General features: G+C 50.6%; 1 protein-coding gene across 3 annotated transcripts; it reads left to right on the top strand.

Moving 5' to 3' along the window:
* Positions 1-2,293: 2,293 nt before the first annotated feature.
* Positions 2,294-18,704, top strand: Tmem106c (transmembrane protein 106C). 3 transcript variants are annotated; one of them, XM_041642621.1, is made up of 11 exons: positions 2,294-2,527; positions 3,976-4,055; positions 6,558-6,671; positions 7,445-7,641; positions 13,574-13,767; positions 14,989-15,052; positions 15,607-15,766; positions 15,858-15,998; positions 16,422-16,471; positions 16,923-16,976; positions 17,964-18,704. In XM_041642621.1, exons 5-11 carry the CDS (start codon positions 13,584-13,586, stop codon positions 18,058-18,060), a joined length of 750 nt encoding a protein of 249 aa, XP_041498555.1. In that variant the 5' UTR covers positions 2,294-2,527; positions 3,976-4,055; positions 6,558-6,671; positions 7,445-7,641; positions 13,574-13,583; the 3' UTR covers positions 18,061-18,704. The 3 variants fall into 3 exon arrangements, with proteins under 3 accessions (XP_041498555.1, XP_041498556.1, XP_041498557.1); XM_041642622.1 differs by lacking the exon at positions 6,558-6,671; XM_041642623.1 differs by lacking the exons at positions 2,294-2,527; positions 3,976-4,055; positions 6,558-6,671; positions 7,445-7,641 and adding an exon at positions 12,974-13,087.
* The last annotated feature ends 930 nt before the right edge of the window (positions 18,705-19,634 follow it).

The following is a 19,634-nucleotide window of genomic DNA, read 5'->3' on the forward strand; positions in this document are numbered from 1 at the left end:
AAAGATGGCTGGGAGGCAGCAGGATCGTGGTGACATAAAGGAGAATGGAGTTGACCCTCTCCCCTGCATGCCCTGCTCACCTTGGACCTGGACTAGGTCCCAGCCTTTGGTCCTGCCCCTCCCCAGACTGAATGGAGGGGAAGCACCAGGAGGGTGTGTGGAGGAGGAACCTGCCTTTGCTCTGGAAATAGAAAACCGGCACTGTAACTGAGTAACTTCTGGAGAAGAGGGCAAGGCATCGGCAGGATCTGCAGTAAGGAAAATAATCTATCCTGCTTGGGGAGAGAGGTAGATGGGAGGTGGGGGTGGAGGCCTGGTCTGCAGGGCCAAGCAGGGAGTTTCTCAGTCTCACTCACCCACTAGACAACAGCAATGATTCCCAGAAGGTACAAAGCATTGCCACTGGCAAGCCGGCACTCAGAGCCACAGACCTAGGTATGGAGCAGGGAGCTTGGTCCTGGGGCTGGGAACTGAAGTCCCTGTCCTTGTAAGGTCACAGAGGAAGCTGCCAGACACTACCTTCTCCATGACCTTCTGTTGAGTGTAGTTCATATCAGTGTGGGCTTATTGGAGGCCCTACAACAGGCTGATGCGGTGAGGTACAGGGACGAGGGACACTTGTCACTGTCCTCAAGTGTTCAGTGTCGGAGCTCTGGATATGATCCCACCTTGATGGAAAACCATCAGTGGCCTAGCTAGTGCTTGCTCTAAACTGCAGCCAAGCCCACAACACACAGACAGGCAGGTGGCAGAATGGGGCCAGGCCCCAGCTAGCCTGAGAGAGACAGAGTAGGCCTATACACCAAGATCCAGAAGCAACTTCCCAACTCCTGTACCCCACGTCCCTTTCAATTCTGACCACACCCACCAGGCAGTCCCCCTCACTCCCAGCCTGCCCAGTAGGCCCTGGCCACTCCAGCTCCTCTAACGTCTCTCCCAAGGCTTGAAGGCTTGAAGTGCACCGACCTCAACATGCACACCCCACACTCTACAGTGCAGGCCCCTCCGCCCTGAAATGTCAGTTTTTAGAATTTTGTTTAAATATACCTTATCCTATTATCATTGCATGTAAGCATGACACAGCCCACACGTGAAGGTCGGAGGGCAGTTTGCAGGAAGTGACTTCTCTCTGCCTCTACCAGGAAGGTTCTGGGAATCAACCTCTGGCTGTCAGCCTTGGCAGTAAGCACTTTTAACCAGTGAGCTCTCTCACCAGCCTGAGTTCAGTTTTCTCACAAAACTTAAGAGTTTGAGTCATCGACTGAACATTGCTAATTGTGCGTGTGGTGTGGAGGTGTGGATAGGAATTGAACCTAACATCTCTGCTTGGCAAGTACTCTCTACCACTTAGTCTTTTTTTTTTTACTTTATATTCCAAGACAACACAACGTCTCCCTGAGGTCCCAGGATACCCTTGATCTAGCTCGACAGCTCTGGCTGGCCTTGAAGCCTGTGGTGCCCTTGCTTCAGCCTCTGAAGTAGTAGAGACGGCAGGGACCAGAGGCTCTACTTCAGCAAGTCTCTCCAGGTCATGCCAGGATCCAGAGCAGGCCCTGTTCTGGGTTCAGTCCCGGCTGCATTTATGTCTTCTGGACAGGGTTGTGAGGGAAAGGAGGTACCAGCCTGAAGGAGGGAAGAAAGGTGAGAGCTACTGACCCAAGAAGTTTCCATCAAAGTGGAGCATGAAGGAGCAAACCGGTGAGAGGCAGAGGGAATGAGCGCCCTCACAAAGCAGCTTCTTAGCCATAAACTCGAAATTAAATCCTGTAGTCAACAGAAGCCAGAACTGCCCAGAAGGAGGAGAAGGGCTGGGAACCTATTGTAACCAGGTGTTAGAGGGATAGGCGGCAGCCCTGGTAACAAGGGGTCAACCCAGGGCACGAGAAGCTGGCTTGCCTAGGAAGGGCAGCCAGGACCGTACAGTACCCATCCCTGCTCCCAGGGCCTCTGGCACGGAAAGGCAGGCTGTTGGTAGGCGAACTGTATGAGTTGTGGATGTGTGAGAGAGAAGGGGTCATGCTGGTCCAAGGAAGTACTAAGTTCCTACACCAGCTGCCCATTCAGCCTCCTCCCTCCCTCCTTCCCCCTTCACTCCTCCCTCCCAAGCCGATGGGAACAAAGATGCCGAGAAAGTTTCCAGCTATAAAAACCGGAGAGAACAATCAAGAACAAAGATCAAGGCTTCAGATTTTCCATGACATTGGCACAGGGGCGGGGACACCATGCCTACCTGGCACGGTCCCCACCCCCAGTGCCTTCTGGGAAACAGGAAACTGTCATGTGCACATGGCCATGCCTGCCTGCCCCAAGACGACCTGGAAGGAAGTGTGTGCCCTAGACTTCTGAATGGATTTTCCTATTTCAAGGTCACTCAGCCCCAATTCCTTCTGTCTCTTTGAAGTCATGTGCAGGGGCCAGGGAGCCTGCCCAGAAGACCCCTACAGGCAGTAGGGTGCAGAGGTCAAGAATCAAGAGGGGAGAAGGAAGAGAAGAGAAGACCCAGGACAAGGGGAGGAGGCATCTTTGGGTAGGTGGAGTTGTAAGAATATTAAGAAAGGCAGAACTGGACTCTGTAAGAGGTCAAAGGGCAGCTAGCACAGGACTGCTTCTGGGGTGCGGTTCACACTCTGAAGTCAATCTATTGGTCCTCTCTCAGGCACGGGGAGGTGTACCCTCCCTGCCAAAAGCACATGGTGCCACGTCCATTAGTGGCACTCTTCAGAGTGAGACAAACCCTTTTGTCAACAAGGTCTAACCAACAGAAGAACACACTGAGTCGGTGTGGTGGCGCAGGCCTTTAATTCCAGTCCCCGGGAGGCAGAGGCAGGGGAATCTCTTTGAGTTCAAGGCCTCATCTGCGGAGTAAGTTCCAGGACAGCCATGGCTACACAGAGAATCTCTCTCTCTCTCTCTCTCTCTCTCTCTCTCTCTCTCTCACACACACACACACACACCACACCACACCACACCACACCACACCACACAAATAAATAACCCTAATTCTACTACATTTGGTTATATGTTCCCAAGCAATGTAACTATAGCTCTAAATAGCAGAGGAAGAAATACAGAAAGATAAATGGTAAAGTCTTGTAGCGGAGATGCGGATTCAGAATAGAAGAGAGGATTTTTTTTCTAATATTTATTTATTATGTATACAATATTCTGTCTGTGTGTATGTCTGCAGGCCAGAAGAGGGCACCAGACTTCATTACAGATGGTTGTGAGCCACCATGTGGTTGCTGGGAATTGAACTCAGGACCTTTGGAAGAGCAGGCAATGCTCTTAAGCACTGAGCCATCTCTCCAGCCCAAAGAGAGGATTTTATACTTGAATCTTTTATCAGCCCTGGGCGCTCAGTGCACACACACACAGCCCCGGGGGCGGGGGTGATCAGTGCACACACACAACCCTGAGTGGTCAGTGCACACTCATAGCTCTGGGCGCTCAGTGCACACCCACAGTCCTGGGTGCTCAGTGCACACCCACAGCCCTGGGTGCTCAGTGCACACTCACAGCCCCGGGCACCCAGTGCACACCCACAGCCCCGGGCACCCAGTGCACACACACAGCCCTGGACTTTCTTAGCTGTTTCAGCCTACACCCAACCACGCTCAGGTACCAATTCCTGATCAAGCCCAACTTCTCTTGTTTCCTAGCCTCCATTGTCTCTTCCCTAGGCCTCCACCCTTTCTGACTAGGTGCTCACCAAGCAGGAGAGATGACAGTTTGGGGTGGGCTAAGGGTAACTGTGTCTGGAGCCCAGCCTGCCCTGGAGCTAACTATAGACATTTGTTTGACAGACCAGGTGTCCTAGGACACCAGCCAATGCTAACTATGACTCTCTCCTGCCACTTACTTGTTGGTTGGCCTTATTTTAAGCCTCAGTTTCCTCATCTATAAGATGGGCATAATAAGGCCATTGTGAAACCCAAAGATGACAATATCTAAGAAACTCTAATAAATGTTTTGAAGGATAAACAAGGAAATGACAATCTCCAGTCAGAGTGTGCCTATGGGATAAGAGGAACGGAGACAAGGACTTCGTGGATGAGGTAATGGTTGTTCTCAACCTGGGTGGTAGAGCACAGGTGTTTCATTTGTGATGCTTTTCAGACTGTACATGTATATTTCATACACACGTGCTCGGCTTTCACGGTGAACAAGAAAACGCACTTTCTTTGGAAACTTCACACGTGAAGTCTAAGTGCAAAATAGTATCAGGAAGCAAACAGTCCCTTGTTTGTTCCCTCGGGAGTCTCTAGGATGCTTGATTTTTGCCCAGCTTCCCAGGGTGGAGAGTCGCAGGGTTGTAGCCTGAATTAGCTGAGTGCCAAGGGTCCGCTGAGTGAAACTGTTTCAAATTCAAAGGCTGTTGTTTTCCTTGCTGGGTGTTGTCCAGCAAGGTAGTGGGGCTTAAGGGCTATAGAGCACGTGGGGAGAGACTAAGAAGGTTGTCAATCTGCTCAAATTTGTGCCACTTTCCCCAGGGCTAGTCCCCAGGGCAGACTGCTGGGCATCCCTCTTCCACCCTGACTGGCTGGTTGAGCTTGTCCTGCTGCCCACTGCCCGACCACCACCCCAGATCTTCCAATAGCCCCCGCTCTGTCCTCGGGGTCAGCTGCCCCTGATCTGTCTGTCCACTTCTTACTGCACTGGCCTCCCCTCTTTTTGCCAGGGGTCCTCAGATGAAGATCTCCAGCTTCCCCATATTAGGTTGCCCTAGACTGTGAAGAACTCAAGACTCACAGCGTCTCAAGGCTACTAAAGTTTGGTTGTACAAGGTCCACACCCACTTTCTCCACCCTAGCCAACAGGGTTTCTCCAGCCAAGGGAGGCTGTCCCTAGAAGACTCAAAATGTGGAGGGCAGGCCCTCCTGCCACCCTGGCCAGAGACCCCATGCTGGGCCCCCCACACTGGCACCAAGGAGCCCTCAGAGCTGAGCCCACCCTGCCATCAGAGGCCACAGGAATGTCCATGTGGGCCAGCCAGGGCCTGCTTGGTGACTGTCCTCTCCCTCCCCGCTCTGTCTCTCCCTGACTCTGCTTCTGTTTGACTATGTGATTTGGTTTCTCTCCCATCCCGAGTTTTTCTGTAGAGCTCTGTGTCCACCAACCATCCCAGCCATCCTCCTGTGGGGTGGCCAGGGATTCTGATCCAGGCCCTTGGCCTGTGTCCCTGTCGGTTCATTAAGTCTGTCCCTTAGAAAGTTACTGAGGAGAAGGTTTCCTCAGACAACCCCAAAGTCCAGCGCTGCGATGAAGAGCAAGGTAAAGAGGGAAGAGGAAGCCGATAAACCTGAGGGAGGAGGATAGAAAGCAGGGGAAGCTGAGGGGAAGTTTTACGCTGTTAGCTGCATGAAGAGCCACTGGGCCAGGTGGGGGTTGCCCGAGGCCTTACAGAATGAGAGTAGACAAGGAAGTTGCGTTCTGGGGAAAGACAGGGTCTTGGGTAAATGCCTGCGGTTTGAGGCCTAGATTCTGACAATCAGTTCTCCCCGGTGTCTAACCTCAGTCTCGTCTACCTTTTCCCTCACATACTCCAAGTGCAAGCACTTCGTTTCACAAGCAACCCCACAAAGTGCTTGCCTAGGGCCCAGAGTCTTTCTCCCGTCCTGGGAAGTCACCAGTGTCCCCTCTATCACCACCAGGGACCAAGCTCGAGCCATGCAGACAACCTTCCTTTCACATGCTCATTTATGATTCCCTTCCCCACCAGCTGCTTAAAATATTTCTCAAATAGAAAAATCTAACCGCAGCTGGAAACAAACCCCAAAGTTAGTCTGGAACGTGGGAGCTGGCAAGGCAAGTTGCCTGGGTTTTAGCTGGCTGTGGGAAGAAGGGCCTCTCCCTTGGAGACAGGCCTTCTGCAGGGCTGGGCAGGTGGTACCCAAGCCAGAGAGGGCAAAAGACCCACCTCCAGGTCCACAAACAGGCAGCAGAGACGCCAGGCGACAGGCCCTGTACCAGGCTGCAGAGGACACAGCTGGCTTCATAAAGGAGTAATGGACATGACAAGAGGTTAGGGCTTAGCAGCAGACTCTTCGATGACAGCTTGCATTCGGGTGTGTTCACAGCCCAGGGGACCTTGGCCTAAGCATTTCTAAATATAATGGTTCATTTTAAGTCCTAGTGTGGTAGAGACAGGCAAATCCTCGGAGCTCACTGGCCAGCCAATCCAGCCAATCAGTGAGCTACAGGGTCAATGAAGTCTCTATCCTTAGAAATAAATACAGTATGGTGGAGAAGGATACCAATATTGACCTCTGTTGACCTCTGTCACTCAGAGTTCACACCTACTCATGTGCTTGGACACTGACACATACAAGGAAATAGCAAAACCTTAGCTATGGCTGGTTGGATCCTCAAACCCACTGGACTTGAGGATCAACCACATCTGAAACAAAGTTCTTGTTATTATTTCCCCAAGTAATACAGTATAACAATTAACTTATATTGCACTATATATTATGAACAGTCTAGAGATAGTTACAAGTATGCATAGGATACCCATGGGCTATATGCAATAACCATACCATTTTACATTTTACCTTTAGGACACGAGCATCCTCGGGTTTGGATGCCTGCAATCCAGACACCACCCCTGAGCATGTGGAGGGCCTGCTGTACAAGCAGCCCTGAGATCTCGGAGTGAAAGATCCCCAGGGAAGGTCTGTACCAGACTTTCTTTTGGGCCGTCAACCAGCTCCCAGTTCATGACATGAACACCTCTTTTTTTGTTTGTTTGTTTGTTTGTTTTTGTTTTCCGAAACAGGGTTTCTCTGTAGCTTTGGAGCCTGTCCTAGAACTAGTTCTTGTAGACCAGGTTTGTTTTGAACTCACAGAGATCCACCTGCCTCCGCCTCCTGAGTGCTGGGATTAAAGCCGTGCGCCACCACCACCTGGCTTGACATGGAGACTTCTTATTAGTTTTGAGTGTTCTGCCTAGCTTAGGCTCGTTTCTGGCTAGTTGTTTTTAACTTAAATTAGCCTGTTTCTCTTTATCTATCTTCTGCCTCTGGGCTCTTTGCCTTTCTTCTGTATATCTCCCACCGCTTCCTTATGGCTGGCTGGTGACTACCTGACTTCTTGCACTGGGTAAGTCTCTCATTCTCTCCTCCTCTTGCTCTTCCTTCCAACCCTAGATTTCTCCTTCTATTTATTCTCTCTGCCTACCAGTCTTGCCTATCCTTTCTTCTGCCTAGCTATTGGCCAGTCAGCTCTTTATTAGACCAATCAGCTGCCTTAGGCAGGCAAGGTGAAACAAATGCAAGACATTTTACATAATTAAACACACATCCCTGCGTCATTAAACAATTGCAGCATAAACAAAAATAACACGTCTTTACATAGTTAAAGCCATATTCTGCAGCATAAACAAATTTAACACATCTTTGCCCTATTAAAATAATATTCCACAATAAGGGTCAGCATCTTTCCCTAGGTCTTCGTGGAGAAAGTAACAGCTGCATCTGGCCACACAGCAAGTCTTCTGAGCTCTACCCACAGGCAGATTTAAAGAGATGAAGCGGAGACAGGACCCAAAGGGCATCTTCCAATGTATGGTGTCCATCACTAGGAACGCCATCCTCACAACGCCCCAGGGCCCATAAAGGATGCCGGTCCGAGGAAGATGCCCAGGTGAGTGGAGCCCAGTCATGGCAGTGCAGCCCCTGGGATTTGTACCCCCTTTCCCTGGTGTCCTGGCCTTTTCTTGTCTTGTTTGGGATGGTTGGGCCAGCAGGATAGCCATACAGCTCTAAACCTCAGGACTCAGAAGAGAGTGTACTGGGCCAGGAGCTAGAGTCCACACCCACACACACACAAGTAGTCCTCTTCTGTCCCCCGTGGGATCTCTAGAACCTCTGCACACATACCCTTTTAGATCTGAAACCTCCAGGAACTCTGGATGGGCCGTGTCCTGAGACACCTGGGAGCCAGTCGCAAGTGCTCTACCTGATGGATACCCAAGACTAACCCCAAAATTGTGGCAGAACTGTCAGGATGCTAGCCTGGCTGACTTTGTGGGTGCCTTAGATGTGAGTTTCTATGGACCTGTTGGTGGACAATTAACGGAGTGAAAATAGTTGGCTTTTCTTTCATGCCTACTGAGGGGCAGGCACTGCTCTAAAAGCTTTTGTGGATTAATTTTTTATGGTTTCAACCATTGTCCCCAAGAGGATATCAAGGTATGGAAAGGGTTAAGGACAGTGAGGGTCATGCAGCTGATGGCTTGCTGGGCCAGCACTCACATCTAGGTCTCCAGGCTTGGGAGCCTGCACTTTTGATACTGGCAGAGTTCTGTCTGCTGCCTTTTTGTTGTTTTTGCTTTGTTTTCCAGACAGGGTTTTCCAGTAGCTATGGAGCCAGTCCTATTTGGTTTTGGGGGGTTTTGTTTTGGTTTTTTTGAGACAGGGTTTCTCTGTGTAACTGTACTCTGTGTAGCTGTCCTGGAACTAGCTCTGTAGACCAGGCTGGCCTTGAACTCACAGAGATCCACCTGCCTCTGCCTGAATGCAGGGATTAAAGGTGTCTGTCATCACTGCCAGGCACGTCTGTTGCCTTTTGAGTGAAGTGCCCGGATGTGTCGTGTTCCTCACTGTGTCCCAGGGCCTAACCTAAGGCTGGTTCTCAGTATGAAAGCCAGAGCTCTCAGGCCCCTGGCAGACAGAGTTGGTCTTGACTAGTTCAAGGTAGAAGGTCTAAGTGGTAGGGGTGGATTTACAGAATCGCTCACGTCCAGGACTCTGTGCAAATAACCTCCCCATGGCTCATGACATCATGGGTAAAGGAATTCGAGCCGTTTTCCAGTTCTGGATTGACTAGACCCCAGCAGTAGCCTCCAGCTGCAAGAATCAACCTGTTTCAAGGTAGACTTGCCAGCAGCACCAAAATCCCTTCCTACCCCACTGTGCCAGACAGACGAAGCCAGCCTGCAACCTGCAGCTGCAGGCAAGTCTGTGTTGTGTGCTTCCTCTCTCTGACTACGCTGCTTCCTTTCTGTGGAGGGGTACTCTTGAGGATTTTGTGGGAGAGTCTCAAGATGCAGTCTGCTAGCCTCCTGCGCCCCCTGATGGAAGGAACAAGGAACGACGGGTCCTCCTCTTCTCTGCCGTCTTGAGTCTAATCTTCCAGGACTCCCTTCAGCCCTCAGTCCCATCTCTTCTTACGACCATTCAGTTACCTTGATTCACTTCCTGTTCAGTGACTTCCAAGAACACAAATGCGACGGGGATGCTGTGTGTAAGCGTGACACTGTCCATGTTTCAAGATTCTCTCTCTTACACGCACACACATGCACACACACACACACACACACACACACGCGCGCGCGCGCACTGATTTATTCATTTCTGTTCTTTGCCACACTCTTCAGGAGATTCAAGGGCCATCATCCCAGGCCTTAAAGACACACAGCCTGGCTGACTAACAGGATGCCACAGAGCTAGAGTTCCTAGAGGGCCACGATCCAACGCGGACTGACCAGATATCACAACAGCAACCCTGGACAGAAAGCTCAAGTGCCCCAGGCTAAACAAGAGGGGTCTTTCGGTGGCCTGCCTCCTGGGGTCTAAAAAAAAAAAGACTCAGAATTTGAGTGACCTTGAGAAAGGAGAGTTGACCTCAAACAATCAAGGAGTTTTAAACCCCAGGCTACACTTGGGGGTGGTTCTAAATTGGACTTCTAGTTAAATACGATTTCGGCTGGGTTCCCAAGGTTGGGGAGGGATTTCTAACACCCCTTGCAGCTAGGATACTCATGGGACACCCCTGAGCTAGATCTGTGACGGCATTTGCAAGTGGGGCCTCCTTCTTAGTGTTGATGGTAGCTCTGCGAGAGCTCTCTAGAGGCTGTGGAACCCGGCGATCCCGGAACCCGGCGAACCCGGCGGCAGACTAACAGAGCTTGGCTTAGGTGGGGGCTTGGATGTGTTATCAGTTCCTTGACAGCGTTCCTTCCATTCCTACCACCGCAGCTGGGGCTGTCAGCTTCCCTGTTCCCCAGTTGCTTCCCACTCCATGTCTAAGGCTGCAGAGTTTCTTAAATACAAAAGATTCTCTCTTTTCTTCATGCACTCTCTCTCTCCCTCCCTTGCCTTAAAGAACTGCCCTTGGCCTTTACTATGGAGACACATGAGCCCAGGCCTCAGAGAGTTCAGGTTCATGTGAGAAAAATGACAGCACAAACAATTTCAAAGGAGTTGTGTGCCCCTTCAGTTTGTGTGTGCCACAGTGGCTTCAGCAGAGACACTAAGGCTGCCAAGTAGGCAGGCCCCTCAGTAAAGGCCACCGGCGAGGAAGCAGCGGGCCTATTGTTTTCTCTGACTGTCATTTAATCTTCCACAGGTTTCCCATCTATGGATTAAACAAGAGGGGCAGAATGAAGTACCCTGAAGGATGCTTCTGAGTGAAAGTCCTTAGCTTCCATCAGTGCAGGGGAACATTAACAGCTCAGAACTCTGCAGCATCTTGCTTGAGTAGTGGAAGTGGGGGAGGTGGAAGGGGGGGTCAGAGCTGCGCCCTCCCTCTTCTAGGGCTTCCAGAAAGAGCAGAATTATGGACTCTTGCTATCCTCAGTCTGTAGGGCTAGGTCCCATCATGGTTGTGGAGAAACTGGGAAGGCTGGGAGCTCAGAGATGCTCGGGCGGTCCCATTCAGCCCTGGCCCCCTGAGAGTCCCAGTGAGCTCATGTCTACAGCTCTCCGATGTATCGGATGGTGAGACAAATCTGGAAGCTAGACACAGGTGAGAAGCGATGGCTGTCTCCTCAGGAATGTGCTGGCCAATTAAGACTTCCACAGAGGGCTCAAGAAGATACAGGGTCTACTCCCTCAGGCCACGCTGGCCAGCCTCCAGGCTGGGTAGTTGTGCAAGGATTTACTGAGGGCCTCCTGCACACCTGGATTCCAGGTGTGAGTTACCATTGACCCAGGTGTGTGGTCTGTCTGCTCAAGCCACACTTTTATTAGCAGACCGTCAAAGAGCCTCAGGGTTCTACTGGTGATTCCCCAAGCTACCTTTCTTGCCCACTAATCCAAGCCCCGCCTCTTCCTGACCATAGGTTTTGTGTTCTCAGCCTTTCTCCCCCATTGTGGAGCAGCCCTGGGTCTCAGTGTTCTAGGTTCTTCTTCCTCTCTAGCTGGCAGGTCCAGTTGCTACCGTCTGCTTCGCCCTGTTCTCACCATAATGCCGGTCCATGGTGTGAACGTCAGGTTTATTTGCAACTTAGCATCAGCAGGGTGTCTAGTAGAGGCTACACATGGGGACACCATTATGAGGATGGGCTTCTTAGAGGTACCATTTGATCTCTTGGTAGAGAACAGGGTTATTCTATAGTGAATTACTTACCAGAGTCTCTTCACGTAGGAAAGCCTAGGCCAGGCAGGTCTGGATTCCTCTCTCTTGAAGAAGGTGTTTTAAGAGCGGAAGCTGGCAGAGCTTAGGAACTATGTGGCCTACACTGTGTGGCTAAGGCAGTCTGTACCTACCCAGTCTTTGGCTGGGTATGGTGGCACATACCTTTAACCCCAGCACTAGGGAGGCAGAGGCAGGAGGATCTCTGAGTTTGAGGCCAGTCTGGTCTACAGAGCAAGTTCCAGGACAGCCAGAGGTACAAGAGAAATCCTGTCTGGAAAAACAAAACAGCAAACAAAACAGAATAGAACAAAACAAACAAACAAAAAACCTGAAAACCAAAACCAGCCATCCGAACAAACCAAGACTTTGCTCTTTATTTGCAGACTTTCTGCATTTGTTAGGATTGTGTCCCACTGTGAAGACATGAAGACCCCAGTAGCCAGGTCTTCTTTCAGGGACTAGACTTCTTTTATCCTCCTGACACTCCTCACGGCCTCATGGTCACAATACAGCTGCTCTAATGTCTAATATCAAGCTCCAAGTGCAAGTAGGAACTGTCAGAGGATCCCTTGAGTCTCCACCTCCTTTAAGGGTGTCTCCTAAATTCTACACTCTTACCCCTTATTGGCCAGAACAGCAATACACGATCAGCCAACCGCAAATGGGAACTGAGCAGTGTGAGTGTTCATTTCTCCTAATATCATCAGACTTACTGAAGTAAGAAACATACAGTGGCATCAAAATTTCAAAGAAAGAGCTGTGTAAAGACATTTCAGAGAATGGCTGAGGACCAAAGGTGGAAGTGGGGTGGTGGCTGTTGTTTTCACACTACAGGCTCATACTAACGGTGGTCAACTGATAAGGTCTAGAGAGTTACAGGAACCACCCACAATTACCGCAGTGACATAAGGAGGTATGGGAGACGGGGTCTCTCATTCATCCAATTCTAGGATATCAAAACAAGTCTTCTCTTTCTTTCTATGTTTTGGTTTAAAAGGGGTCTCACTTTACTGCGTGGCCTCAAACTCTGTGGCAAGCTAGTCTTGAACTTGTGGCAATCCTGCCTCATCTTTAGCCCTCTTCACCTGTTTCATTCACTGCTATGGCACTTTAGCTTTGGGAGGCTCTCTCGAACCCTTTATGTCCATCACACCTTTTTTTGTGGATGGTAGTCCTGAAATCGGACCAGCTTGCAATACTGAGCTTTGGGCTTCATTCCCGCGACTAGCTAGCAAGACTCTGGTGGAAGCTTCCATGGGTCTGCATATGCTCTTAGGCATCGAGATCCTCGCCAGAACCGGAACGGAACCTAGGGCAGGATCTGGGTGTTAGGTTTCTTTCTCTCTGAGTCCCTGTGCTGTGGGAATGGCTTTGGCCACAGGAGACGCCGTCCTCCGCCCGTACAGAAGCGCTCGGATCCGGAAGCTCTAGCGAGCTTTCCCTAGCGTTTCTCGGGTGCAGAGGAGCATCGCCCCTCCCCCGCCCGCCCACGAGCGACTCCACTGCTCTTTGCCGCTCTCTACCAGCAGCTAGGTGCACTGCAGCTGCGCGGCAGGAGGGGGCGCACCAGAGTTCAGAGCGCAGGCGCAGGCGCTCGCCGGCGTCCTCTTGCCACCAGCTTTGCCATTGTGCGCCTGCGCACCAGGAGGCGCGCGGAAGAGTTGCTGGAGCGGGCAGGTGGCAGGAGGAGTGGTCGCGACACTAACTGCCCGGAGTTGGTGCGCCTCAGGTCCGGGGGCGCCCGCGTTCCCCCGGCCCGGGAGACGTGAACGCGTTCAGAACGTGGCTTTTTACGGGGGGCGTGACCTGAGCCTGCCTCCTCAGCTGGGAGTGGAGGAGAGGGATCGCTGGGGCCTTTTATTAATTTGGTGCCTGTTGTTTGTTTACCCGGAATGCAGCCTGTTCGCCCTTCAGAGTTTGCAAACAGGGAGGAAGGCGGCGACGCTGGACCACGGGGGAGCCGGGTTTCCCAGGCAGTGAGGGGTGGCCTGATCCAGTGAGGGCCGGTCCCAGTTCCTAGCTACCTGCGGGGGAGGAGGGTGGACGGCACCGGACACTTGCAAAATGAGGGCCGCAGTAGAAATTACAGGCCACACTTAGAATAGCAACTTGTCAGTTAGTATTTTACATTTCTTATAGAAGTGATTTTTTTTTCCTATAGTGGCCGGTATAGACACTAACACACGCTCATTTACTGCTCCCCCTTCCCATGTAGGAAATGACACATGGGGTCTCAGCATTCCTCTTCTGCCCGTACATTTTGTCAACGAAAGAAGGATGGCAATCCGGAGGACTTGCAGGCTGAGAGAGAGCAGGAGGAAGCCATCGCTCAGTTCCCCTATGTGGAATTCACTGGGAGAAATAGCGTCACCTGTCACACCTGCCAAGGAGCGGGCTACGTCCCAGCAGGTGAGACGTGTCAACTGTCCTGGAGAGCCCTGGTGTCTGCTTCGGCCAGCCCCCCCTCTGTAATCACAAGACTGCCCTGAATTGTCGCCAGCCAGCCCGACTGACCTGATACTCTTGGGCAGATTGCAGGCTTCTCTTGATCATATATTTGGAACTTCTACTGTATAATTACTTCCTTGGTTTCTTTTCTGGTAACTGTGATAAAATGCCCTAACGGAGCAGTTTAGAAGAGGAAGGGTTTTTTCTGCTTCACAGCTCCAGGTCATAGTCCATCACGGAGGGGAAGTCAGGACAGCGGAATTTAAGATTGCCGGCCACATTATAGTCATAGGAAGCCAAGAACAAGGGATACTTGTACTCAGTTTCCCTCTTCCTTTTCATCCAATGGAAGATCCAGCCTATGAAAGGGGTGCCACCCACATTTAAGGAGGGTCCTTCCGATTTCGGTAACCCCGTTAAGAAAATCACTCACAGACGTGCCTGCTGGCCAACCTGATCTAATCTAGGCAGTGCCTCACTGCAACTTCCCAGGTTCCTAACACAGATCAACACTGGCCCCTCTCTGGTTTCAAACATTTACTTCTCTGCTGTGGGGTTTGTTGACAAGGCTGTTTTTCTATTGCCCTTGTTCATAAGGAGTGGCACACCATTGTGGAGGAACAGTCCTGGAAGCTTCTTTACAAAAAAAGGCATGGGTCGCTCAGTAGCCTGAGGTCAACAGAATACCAGGAGGTGGGGAGAGAGGACAGGCTCAGGAGTGGAGCCTGGGTTATCTCTAGGAACAGCTGTTACTAAATTGACCCAGGGGTTGGGAGTCCCAGAGTTAGAGCTATTAAGAACCTTGGAAGCCGTGTACTCCAGAGCCAAATGAAAAGTGAAGAAATGGCGGTTTAAGACATTCTGTGACTGCCAAAGACAGCATACGTAAGATCAGAATACGATACAGGCTTCCCGACATCAGTGCCACAGCCCTGACAGCACTGATTAAAGTGTTATAATTTGTACTGTTACCTATAGGTTTATGTTTATTTTTCCCCAACATTCTTTTCTTTCTCCCTTTTTTTTATTTCTACATTTATCATTTTCTTGTTCCTGCCATCAAAAATGTACTTTTTAGTGTCGGGTCCCAGACGAGCCTTTGCTGTGGCCGTCTGAGGCAAATGTGAAGGAAGGGCTTCCACTATGTGGGCTTTACAGAACGAGTCTTTGCTGCCTTTCTAGAGCAACTCAATGAGTTGGTGGCTCTGATCCCACACAGTGACCAGAGGCTGCGTCCTCAGAGAACGTGAGTTGACCTGCTCTCGTCTGCTAGCACCTCTTTCTGTCTCTGACTTCTTTTTAGGAAAGGCTACCAGCTAATTATTTGAAAAAGACGTCTGTCCTTGTATCATCTGCTTGTTTACTATTACTACTTGTGTGTGTGTGCGCGCACACACGTGTCATGCTGGGACTTGAATCCAGACTCACTTACTAGACGAGCATCTGCACCGTACCCTAGCGCCCCCCCCCATTTCCTTTGGTGCTTTTGCTTAAGTGAAATGTCCCTTTCTCTGTTACAGTCTGGGAAAATAAATGTGAGTTCAGAAATACATTGAGGGTCAAATGGAAGAGGGGATTGGAAGGAATCGGGGGAGCAGGGTGTCAAAGGACCCGTTCCTTGTCTCAGAGTAAATGGTGTTGAAATGGGTTAAAAGTCTTCTCCTGCACCCTTCTTTCTCGCCTAGTGAGTGGTTCTGGGTTCTTTGTGCTTCTTCTTCACCCCCTCCGTTTTGCATTAATTATGACCGTTTAGAGTTTGATGTCCGACTGTCCAACGTTGCCCTGTGCTATCATTTACAGTAAACAGTATGTCCTCCTGTCTGTCCTGCTCTGTCTGCTGGCATCTGGCTTGGTCTCCTTCTTCCTGTTTCCACATTCAGTCCTCGTGGATGATAACGGCATCAAAGTGGTGAAGGTCACATTTAATAAGCAGGACTCCCTGGTAGTGCTTGATGTCACGGTAAGACGTCGGGCCTCACTTCCTGGGCTGTGCATTCGCCAGCCTCGAGACCAGGAAGCTCAACATTCATCTCCTCTCTTGCCCCTTCCAGGCCACCCTGAAAATCAGAAACTCCAACTTCTACTCCGTGGCAGTGACCAACCTGTTCAGCCAGGTTCAATACATGAAAGCCGTGGCTGGCACATACATGACCACGAACATCTCGGTCATTCCCCCTCAGAGTGAGCACCTGGTACGTTGTTCTTCAAGGGCCTCTGCTCACATACTGTGGAGGAGAGTAGGTGCTGTGGGAACACTGTGAGAATGCTGGGCTCCTTTTCCTCTCCTCTCGTTTCTACCCGAGGAAGGCCTGGTTGGATCTAGAATGATGAACAATCGGAAAGAGACAGAAACAGCTAGCATTTAAGTACGTGGGCAGTAAGGTAATTGATGACAGAGAGAGAGAGTTACCAAGTCAAGAAGAGGTGGAATTACAGCCTGAAGCCCAGAGGTTTGGAAAGGGATGGGGTCGGAAGTACTTCCTCGGGCTCCCTGTCTAGGGAAGGTGCTTTGGATGTGGTGAAGAATGCTCCAGCATCTGTAGGTCGCTAGCAGTGATGCTGTGATGTCAAGCTTGCTTATCTCAGACTGATGCCAGGCCTTGTCTCATTTTCAGGTGAATTTTACAGTGAAGGCCGAGGTGGGAGGACCATCTTCGTACTTGTAGTAAGGACAGAGTTCTCTACTGTGCTCTCTGCCTGGAGGGATGCGGACTCGTCCTTGGTTGGCTCTTTCCCTGGTTCTGCCTTAAGCCCCAGTTTTGGCCTGTGACCTCCTGGCTTTCTGGAGAGCTTGGGGGAGGGGATAATCAGTTGATGTGTGACTGAAGGGCTGGGATTTCTAAAGAGAAACATTAGCAGTTCTAGCATTTAAATACGCAATGGCTTCGGAAAACAAAGAGCACGATCTGGGACATTGAGAGTGACAGTTGGAAGGTCTCAGAACTAGTGGTCCTGGGCAGTACTTCGGTTTGAAGGGGAAGCCTAAGGGAAGAGAAGGTACCCCAAATGGTTTGACAGTGTCACTCCACACTGTCCTGCTGGGTCTCCTGGGAGATTGTGTTGCTCCTGATTGACTGTTTCCAGCCAAGTGACCGTGTCCATATGTGTGGTTGCAGCTTCTTCTGCACGGTACCTGCCATCCTGGTGCACAACATCATGATCTTCATGAGGTATGTCCTCTTTCCTCTCTCCTGCTGGCTTGGTGTCACCAAGCCTCCTGGGAGCTCCCAGCACTCTCTAGAGGCACGTGGCTAAGACAGCCATCACCTGCCTCGCAGCACAGACCCAGCAGACGCTGATGTCCTCTGGAGGTAGGGTCCAGAATCCCCGCACAGGTTGCCAGGTTCCTAACCAATAGTTAAACATAATGTGCTGGGCGCTGGAGAGAGGGCTCAGCTGCCAAGAGCTCTGGCTGCTCTTCCTGAGGATCCAGGTTTGATTCCCAGGTTCACATGGCGGCTCACAACTGTCTGTATCTCCAGTTTCAGGGGACCCGATATGTTCTTCTAGCCTATACATGTAGTGCACAGACATACATGTAGGCAAAACACCTATACACATAAAATAAGAAATTTTTTTTAAAAATTAAAAGAAATGTTGCCTGAAATGGGATCTGGTTTAACTAAGTGTGTGGTCCCGTCAGAATTTTCGAGAGTAAAGAACAGACCAGCTTTCTCAAAGTGTGAGTACTAAGTATTTGACCAGTTTTGTCTCTGGTGACAGAGTTACCAGTCTTGAAACTGTGACTGTTAAATGTAACGGTGACAGACATCTGAAATCCGGGGATTTAAGTGAGGTTTCTCAGCTTTGACACAGTTGACATTCGGGCCGGGGAGTTCTTCGTTATCAGTGACTATGGGTGCTTAGCAGTGACATCCCTGTCTCTATGTGCTGCTGGGAGCGCTCACCCCCTCCACCTCACTCAGCTGTAACTACCCAGAGATACCCAGATGTTGCCAAAAGCTCCGTGGGGTAAAATCATCCCCGGTTAATAGCTGCCGATCCGGAAAGTGACCTCGTGACACAGCATTTTTGGACGTAGGTCCGCTGGCCTCCTCGTTATATAACCATGGAGATAGTGCCTGGGACCCAGATGACTTGGAAGAAAAGAAGTTTTTCCTGTTTATTCAGTCTCTTCATGGTTTTCTTCTTGCTAGGACTTCTGTGCAGATTTCATACATTGGCCACACATCCCAGAGCGCCGTGGAAACACAGCACTATGTGGACTGCGGGGCGAATTCCACGGTTGTTTAGAGCCTGCTGTTGGCTCTTCTATGGCTGTGCCTGTAGAAGGAAGCTAACATCTGTCCTCACAGCCCAGCCTCTGTCCGAGCTTGATCCTGCAGGGTGTCAGCGGAGGGAGCGGTTCTCTTAACCCACGGAAAGCATCCTTCCGCACTTAGGGGAGAGCTCTCTTCGCAGCAGCACCGTGAGCTTCTCTTGGAATCAGCAAAATCACTGCCCAGTGCCTAGTCCGTGCCTAGCAAATGGCGCTCAATTACAGTTTGAAGAATTGAATACAGATATTTTTGGCTGTTACTGAGTCTTTATAAGTTGGGATGAGCCAGGGTTCTAGCTGTTCAGACCAGAGTGACATGAAGGTAGGGTGTTGGTGCAGCTGTAAATGTATGGATGCCGCCTTCATGTACACAGAAGCACCAGCAAGAGGGGCATCCAGAGGACCTTCAAGGAGCCCCTTAGTGGCTGCATTTATTTCCATCTGCTCCCTAATGCCCAGGGGCTTTGCAGAAAGGTTTTAGTGGTGCCCCCTTTTTTCTGACAAAGTTTTTATGTCCCAACCCCCACCCTGGTCTATTTTAGGGCTTGATGTACCTTTGATCCACTGGCTGGACATGGATTGGGGATTTGATAGAAAAATAAACCATGCTTTTAATTGATGTGCACTGTCTCTGATTGCCTGTGTGCCTTTGCAGGCTCCCAGGAGAGAAACGTGGAAGAGTTGTTTCCTGAGGGGACACCACAGGGTTTCCTGAGGGCAGGAAAGAGAAGGCACCTCAACTGTGTGTCCTCCTTGGCCCGAGGAGTGCCTTCAGAGCAACCTCACGTTTCTGTGTGCAGAGAGGCAGGTTGCACTTCCAGATCAGAACACACAGCGCCCTCTGGAGGTTGGAAATGGCAGGCAGTGATGCCTGAGGAATGAAGCTGTTGGGGGGGGGGGGGCTCGGGGGCGGGACATGGGGGGGCACTTTTCCAGACTCCTCGGGCCTAGTATGAAGACCTGGTTTGAGGTTGGAGGTTTCTCCATCTAGTTCCAGAAGGTAATGGCCTGGATAGCTTGGGGCAGGAGGTGGCCAGGCCCGAAGCTCAGCTAAGGTGAACTCCTGCCTCCCGCTGCACACCAGCTAAGCAGCAGAGGGCGACGGGGCTTCATACTAGGTTCTGCCCCCCTTCTCTTGGCTTCATTTTCAGCTAATCACCCTTACCTTTGAATCTTCAGACTATGATAAGATAACTAGTTTGCTAATAGCCACGATCTAGTAAACAACTGCAGTTGTGCTAATTAGGTTGCCGGCATGTCCACGGTGCTGTGATAGTGACCTAAAGAGCGAGCACACTGTTTTCAAAACCGATGCCCTCAAAATGACACCCTTAAACAGAACGCACCCCGTGTATAAAAAAATGTTCACGCCATTTCCATTTCTAGATTGCATGTGTCTGTCTGTCTGTACATAGGTGTGTGAGTGTGTCTCTCTGTCTGTCTCAACGTGTGTGTGTGTGTGTGTGTGTGTGTATGTGTAGAGGCCAAAGGATGTCAGGTGCCTTCCTCAGCTGCTTTCTACCTTATTTTTTGGGACAGAGTTTCTCAC

This window comes from Microtus oregoni, unplaced genomic scaffold, assembly GCF_018167655.1.
Source record: "Microtus oregoni isolate MIOR12 unplaced genomic scaffold, Mior012 000077F_ref0000221, whole genome shotgun sequence".
NCBI lineage: Eukaryota > Metazoa > Chordata > Mammalia > Rodentia > Cricetidae > Microtus > Microtus oregoni.

Coding starts and splice junctions, on each gene's coding strand:
- Tmem106c (XM_041642621.1), top strand. CDS start 13,584: ATGGGGTCTCAGCATTCCTCTTCTGCCCGTACATTTTGTCAACGAAAG. Junction 15,767..15,857: donor TGGTAGTGCTTGATGTCACG/GTAAGACGTCGG, acceptor TGCCCCTTCCAG/GCCACCCTGAAAATCAGAAA. Junction 16,977..17,963: donor AACATCATGATCTTCATGAG/GTATGTCCTCTT, acceptor TCTTCTTGCTAG/GACTTCTGTGCAGATTTCAT.